Source organism: Bos indicus, chromosome 3 (assembly GCF_029378745.1).
Source record: "Bos indicus isolate NIAB-ARS_2022 breed Sahiwal x Tharparkar chromosome 3, NIAB-ARS_B.indTharparkar_mat_pri_1.0, whole genome shotgun sequence".
NCBI classification, from domain to species: Eukaryota; Metazoa; Chordata; class Mammalia; order Artiodactyla; family Bovidae; genus Bos; species Bos indicus.
In genome coordinates, this window is record NC_091762.1 from 114,355,953 (window position 1) to 114,363,551 (window position 7,599).

Here is a 7,599-nt window from a genome sequence, read left to right on the forward strand (position 1 = left end):
CACCATGAGAGCACCCAAGACATTGAGCAGAGTGGTGACTATATGCCGTTATAATAGCACATAGATATTTCCAATTTCACATAATCAGAGCATATCTTTGAAGCAATTAACAATCACAACCTTTTAATAACAGAGAGGTTTGGGGTGGGCTAGGTGTTGAGGTCATTTTCCGAAAAGAATGTGTGAGGATCACTGACAGGCCTTGTAAGGGGGACAGGCACACAGACTCCTGCATCTGAGCCTCTAAATCCTCCACCCAGTGCAGAGCTACACATTTAAACCAAAAGAACAGAGATGATTCATCCAGCCCTGGACCCCATTAGACAGCAGAGACCATCCTGTGATCCATCCCTCCACTCAGGCCTAGAAATAAACAGAGGCAACTTGAAAAACCATCCACAGACGATTTCCCCAAACGTTTGATTGTATAAATAATTTATTTCTGTTCACAGCATCATATACGCATATAAAAGGAAACGGGAACCCAAAGAGGAGGATGATCAGGACAGAATTACAGCAGTAGAAATGGAAACAAACCAGGAGACATAGTCCCAACACCATGACAGAGAATCTGTGAAGAGAACTGTTGTGAAACAAAGCTGGCCTCCCTGTGTCTATCAGAAAACATTTGAAAAGCTCCTGCGGGGAGGCCAAGTTCCTCTATGTGGACCCCATTCATTCTCCAAAGAGCAGGAGGCATAATAAATCACTGACAGCTACACTGGAGGGATCTCCCAGGTGACCACTCCAAGGTAGTTTAGCCTGTGCTTCCTCCCCGCATTGGTCAGAGACGAAATGGGCTATTATTAGGGCAAACACTACAGATATCAACTGAGACTTTTAACTATTGGTTGATACACCACAGAGCTTTACTGCACAATTACTAACAGTTGACCGCACCCTTAAGTATTGATAATGCAAAAAAAAAAAAAAAAAAAGGTCATTTTGCATCATTGGTAAAGCATGACAGAATCTGAACACTGATCTTGGACCAAAATATTGTCAGCACGAGAAGGTTACAGTATTTGGCATCTGCAATGTCACAAAATAAATATATTATTCTCTCAATAGTGTGGAACTACCAAAATGTCAAAGTGCTTAAGAAATTGTTGCATGTGAAGAAAATAAAGAAAGATGGATTTTTTTTCTTTTAATAATTCTATACAGGATCTTCAGATGACGGGACCAGCCCATTTAGAAATCAGTGACTATGCTGTCGATATGTAAGCTGAAACCTCGCAGGCTTTTCAGCACTGCTCAGCTATATTTTCTCTACTGAGTTTCTACAAAAAGACCAGCGTTGGAGGGGTACCAAATACACCGACAAAAGAGAAAAGAAGATGGACTGCTAGGTTTCTTCTTTTAAAATACTTCATAGGGGAACTGGATCAAGCAGGAAGCCAGGACTACTACCTCTGGTTCTTAAATTCACTTTGAGTGCAGGGATTTATTTATAGGCATGGATTTATAATTTGACTAACTCACATGCTCACGCATGACCATGCCCAATTTCTAAAGGCCTCCTTCACACAAGAAATTTATCATTATTCGTGGATGGGGGGGGGGACATAATCCTACCTGTAAACATGGATTTAAAGAAGAAATCAAAATCACACAGTAAGTTTCCCTTTTGATACTGTGTTTGGGGGTGAATGACAGCTTCTGCAAACCAAGACTCAGTCCTGATTATAAAGGATTTTTTAAATTACATTATTAAAAATAGGTATTTCTTCTTCTTTCACTTTATTTCCAAAGCCTCTTTCAAGTAAACTGTGAGGAGCCTGAGGACAGGTGACCATTACGTCACATGCTTTCTTTCATCCCAAGCGCTCACTGTGTCTGCATTTGCTCTGCAACCAGTTCCCACAAGCAGGAATCAGGAAGGACCTCCTTGTGCTTTTCCCTCGCCTGGAAATCCATGCAATGAGGTTGGCTTTTGCAACAAGGTGGGCTTTTGTCTGTTGGTGCGTATCAAATACTCTAATGAGACATTTGCAATGAAAATACTTAAACCAGATAGGCCACAATGAACCAAATTAGAAATTTGAACATGTCGCCACTTGCAGCGTAAAGGGATCTAAAAGGGCAAAGTCTTTTTTTTTTTTTTTCCCCCTAAATTGAGTATTTCTATGGGGAGTATTCATTCGTAGCAGATTTTTTTAAGGAAAAAAAATGTCTGAAAACCATAACCCATCATCAAGCGGTTAGGATTACAAGAGACATCCCTTGCCAAAACCCGCTTGTCATTCAGCACACATCTGCAGCTGGTGTGCTCACACAAACCAATCAGCAGGCTAAAAAAAAAAAAAAATTGAAGATTCCACACATATGGGTCTAGAAATGTATGTCGATTACACAGCACTGTATCTACACACACCCCATCCAGGACTGACGTCAGGAGCCTTACCCTTTAAACACCTTTAACTATTCTGCAAAGAGTAAATGCATCATTTGCCACCACCTCCAACAGTTTCTTGTTTTTAATTTTTTTTTATTGGTCTCTTTGTGTGATAATGACCTACACATGGACAGGGTCCAAACCATCTGGAAGATGTCTGATTCCAGGCTGAAAAGCAGTTCTCAACAAAACTGGTCTTCTGAAGCTACCACAAAGCACCAGGAAAGGGGCGTTCTTCGCGGCCATCCCCCAGCCCAGGCCAGCGCAGCGCCCCGCGCCTTCCGTCTGCGGTACTGTTCCACGCAGTCCTCTGATGGCCCAAACCACCACCTCGTTTGGGCCCAGAGCAGGGCAAATGGATTTTCACAGGGGCCTGCCCTGTGACATAAAATTATCCAGCTTTCATAGCCCAAGGAGAGGTTGTCCCCCCGCACCTCCCACTGCCACCGTGCCCCCAGATGGGAACTCCCGGGGTTCTGGGAGCCGCATACCTCAGGTAGCTCACAGGTGCGATCCCCCGTGAGGGCGGGGAAGCCTGAACTTCTGGCCCCGCTGGAGTAGGAGGAAATCGCTTTTGTCTCTGATATCTGAGCCTTCCAACCTGGGCCAGCAGGGCGGACGGTGGGACCTGCACGTCCACTCCCCAGCCGGGTCCCCCACCCCCTGAGTAGCTCCGGCGTTCAGACAAAAGGACCCCTGAGCTGGGGGTGGGGGCAGGTCGAGCGCAGGCTGGCCAGCTTGCCTACATACCAGGTTAAGTCACCAGTCCTGCATGTGGGTGCAGAGACTCCGCTTTAAAAATTCGAAGCGTCGCTTTGGTTCGCTGTCTTTGTTCGCGGGCGCGCGGGCCACACAGCCTTTCATTCATTCATTCCGGACTCGCTCGCTCCCCGCGCCTAGCTCCGGAACGTCGCCGCCCAGAGCATTACCGCTTCTTCTTCTGCTTGAGGGACTTCCTGCGTTTCAGGATCATCTCGTAGAGCTTGTCCATGCCCTCGGTGAGGCCCTCGCCGATGATGGCGCACGCCGGCTGGACGTGGTAGGTGGTGGCCGGGATGAGCTCGTGCAGCGCCAGCTGCTTCTCGATCTCCGCCACAGGCAGCGACTTGGGCAGGTCCTGCTTGTTGGCGATGACCAGCAGCGGCGTGCCCTGGTTCTCTGCGAACTTGGTCACCTTGTGCAGCTCTGTCTTGGCCTCCTCCAGCCGGTCCACGTCCACCGAGTCCACCACGTAGATGATGCCGTCCGTGCAGCGGCTGTAGGACTTCCACAGCGGCCGGAGCTTCTCCTGGCCGCCCACGTCCCAGAAGTGGCAGCTGATGCCCTTGGCCGTGCCGTTGCTTAGCTTGATCTTCTCCGTGTTGAAGCCGATGGTGGGCACGGTGTTCACGAACTCGTTGAACTTGAGCCGGTAGAGCACCGTGGTCTTGCCGGCCGAGTCCAAGCCCAGCATGACGATGTGCAGCGACTGGAAGGCCGAGATGTTGGAGGAGATGTTGCCCATGGCTCCTCGCTGCGGCGCCGGCCACTGCGGCTGCGGCGGGAGGGCGCCGCCCCCCGCCCTCCCGAGCAGTTACGGGCCCGACGCGGGCGGGCGCACCTGGGCCCCGCCTGCCGCCCTCAGCCGCCCGCACCGGCCCGGGCTTGGAGTCCCCGGGGCGCACGGCTCGGCGCGCTCAGACGCCGCGGCCCCCGCGCCCGCGCCGGCCGGGCATCGCGTCTCTCCCGATGGGCTTTGTCTCCTGCGAAGTCTCCGCTGCGGCGCCGCGGGCTGCTCGCGCCCGTCGCCCTCCCCCGCCGGCCCCGGCTCTCTCTCTGCTGCTTCCTCGGGCCGCGCCCCCGCGCTCCAGCCGCTGCCCTGGCTCTCCGCTGCTGCCGGTTCCGGGCTCCGAGCGCCGAGCGCTCGCCTCTGCCTGGGCGGCGCAGCCGCTGGGCCAATCCCACTCCCAGGACGCGCCTCGGAGGCGCAGGCGGGGCGTGGGCTTCCCCGGACTTCGCTGCCGGCGCGGTCGCCTGGCTGTCCCCACAGTCCCCGCGCCGCCACCGCCGCCGCCGCCAGCCTGCAGCGGCGGGAGGGCGCCCGGCTCCGCCCCTAGGAGGCCCCGCCCTCGCCCCGCCCCTATGGCCCCGCCCCTTCGTGGTGCCCCCGTACCGACGGCCCCGCCCCTCGCCCCGCCCCGGGTCGGGCGTGGACCTCCCAGCCCGGCGGGCCGCTTTCGCGCCTTTCAGACCTTTCGAAATCGCCCTGGTTGTCTCCTCCCGCGCCGCACCCAGATAATGGGCCCCCGAGCTGCCGGCTCTTCCCGCGTCGGCCCTCTGACGCATCTTGTAAAAATAGCTCCCGGAACTCCACGCCCCGCCAGCCCCAGGCCGGACCGACTGCCCGGCGGGACTGCAGCGTGGGAGGCGCAGCCGGCCTCAGGGAGCCAGCCAGAGCCGGGGGTCCAGAGTCCAGGGCAAGGCGGGCCGGGGCAGCTCTGCCCGAGGGACTGGGGACCATCCAAGGTGGAGGTGGGGTGAGAGTGCCCCCTCTGGGGAGAGAGGGCTGTGGATCAGGCCCCCGACCCCCAGACTCCCTCACTCAGGAGAGGGGAAAGGAGGGCGTGGGCCGCAAGGAGCCAGCCCGGGCACGTGGCCTTTGCGGTGCCCAGTACACTGACCCTCCCTGGTACCCTGGCTCGCTTCCCTGCCAGAACTCCGGGGGGATGGGGTGGGGTCTCCACAGGATGGGGTCTCCACGGGATCACCGCTGCCCTGGGGCCCAGACCTGCGCCCAGATCGCCCCGGAGGCCTGGCTTCATTTAAGGAGACTTGTCTGTCCCCAGATAGCTCCGACGACTCACCAGCCCCAGACAGTTCCTTTGCTACCTTGTTTTTGTCCCCAGCGTCTGCGCAGACATCCCAGGTCAAGTGTGAGCATCTCAGGAGAGCACCCTCTACCACCCACTGTACTTTGAGAACTGAGAACCACCTGCCCACAGGTGAACCAATCCTCCTGCGACTGGTGCTCCAGGAGGATTTAGGCCTGAAACAAAAATGTGTCAGCAACTCGGAGTAGGTTACACCATAGGTCACAGGCACCAGTGCCCAGCCCCTGGCTGGCTTCTCCCATCACTCTGATTCAGCGCTCTCATCCTAGTTGGTAAGCACATAACCAAGGCTCATCCTCTGAGGGTGCAGAGGAAACTGAGTGAACATTGCAGATATGCACCTGGGGCTCTGGAGGAGGAGAAGCAGAGGCAGTATGGACAGGGGCTTCTTCCCAACTCCAACTTATGAGGCAGGAAGAGGGAAATGGAGTCTAGGGGGATGGAAATGAGCCTGATAACCATTGATGGGTGAAAACCAAATTATTATAGAAAAGCTTTCCTTTACCACCTTCCTTTCACAAGCTGTGATAAAATAGGTGATTTTGTTTGTACTGAACCATATGAGAAGACTTTGTGTTGATGGCAGGACCAAGCATCCTTCCTTTGGGGACTCCCCTGGTGGCAGCAACCACTCAGACTGGGTCCAGGGCTGGAAAAGTCCTAGTGGATCATTCTGTCCAATGTGCCAGATGAGGAAACCAAGGCTCAGGCACTTGACTTGGCCAGGGTGGAACCTACCTGCAGACGGCCTTCTCCCCACCCAGTGGTATTCATGCCAGGAGCTGAGGGCTTGCTGCTGTCTCCTACTCCCCACCTTACCCACACACTAAGTTAACAGGGAATGAAGTTGTAAGCAACCTGAATTCAGTTGTGAAAGAGAAATTCCACTCAAATTGCCAATATCCATTGGGTCATAGAAAAAGCAAGAGAATTCCAAAAAACATCTACTTCTGCTTCATTGACTACAAAGCCTTTGACTTTGTGGATCACAACAAACTGGAAAATTCTTAAAGGCGTGTGAATACCAGACCACCTGACCTGTCTCCTGAGAAACCTGTATGCAGGACAAGAAGCAACAGTTAGAATGAGACATGGAACAACATACTGGTTCAAAATTGGGAAAGGAATACGTGAAGGTTGTATATTGTCACCCTGCTTATTTAACTCATATGCAGAGTACATCATGCGGAATGCCAGACTGGATGAAGCATAAGCTGGAATCAAGATCGCTGGGAGAAATATCAATAACCTCAGATATGCAGACACCACCCTTATGGCAGAAAGCGAACAGGAACTAATGAGTCTCTTAATGAAAGTAAAAGAGGAGAGTGAACAATCTGGCTTAAAACTCAATATTCAAAAAACAAAGACCATGACATCCAGTCCCACCACTTCATGGCAAGTAGATGGGGAAACAATGGGAACAGTGGCGGATTTTATTTTCTTGGGCTCCAAAATCATTGCAGCCATGAAATTAAAAGATGTTTGCTCTTTGAAAGAAAATCTATGGCAAATCTAGATGGTGCATTAAAAAGCAGAGATATTAGTTTGCCTACAAAGGTCCACCTAGTCAAAGCTATGGTTTTTCCAGTAGTCATATATGGATGTGAGAGAGGGACCATAAAGAAGGCTGAGCACTGAAGAATTTTATGCTTTCAAACTGTGGTGCCAGAGAGGACTCTTGAGATTCCCTTGGACTGCAAGGAGATCAAACCAGTCAATCTTAAAGGAAATCTACCCTGAATATTCATTGGAAGGACTGATGCTGAAGCTGAAGCTCCAGTCTTTGGCCACTTGATGCAAAGAGCTGACTCATTGGAAAAGACCCTGATGCTGGAAAAGATTGAGGGCAGGAGGAAAAGGGGATGACAGAGGATGAGATTGTTGGATAGCATCACTGATTCAATGGACATTAGTTTGAGCAAACTCTGGCAGATGGTGAAGGACAGGGAAGCCTGGTGTGATGCAGTCCATGGGGTTGCAAAGAGTAGAACACAACTGAGCTGAATAACTGAATAACAGATTCACTGATACAATAAAAAAGTTCAGGCATGTCTAGAAGCCATGGATCTCAGAAGTCCTTAGATCAGTCTCTCTGTCTCCTGTTTTCCTCTGCATTGATCTGTTTTTCCTACTGGCAAGTCTGGGCTCACATCCTTGGTGTAGATCCTAGAAAGAAAAAGGTGGATCTTTTTCCCAGTGTCTGGGGCTAAAGCTGGGAGGACATATCCCTCTGGCCTGTCTGGCCCAGCAATGTATCAGGTACTACTGTCCAGAAGGATGGAGCATGCCGATGGATGGGGCCCAGAGGCTAAACCTGGGGAGGGGTGG

The 7,599-nt window shown here is 52.2% G+C and overlaps 1 protein-coding gene across 1 annotated transcript; it reads right to left on the minus strand.

Annotated features, from left to right (window-relative positions):
• Positions 1-418: 418 nt before the first annotated feature.
• On the minus strand, positions 419-4,408 carry ARL4C (ARF like GTPase 4C). Its single transcript, XM_019957953.2, has one exon. The coding sequence runs from the start codon at positions 3,900-3,902 to the stop codon at positions 3,324-3,326; it is 579 nt and encodes a 192-aa protein (XP_019813512.1). The 5' UTR covers positions 3,903-4,408; the 3' UTR covers positions 419-3,323.
• Positions 4,409-7,599: the final 3,191 nt, after the last annotated feature.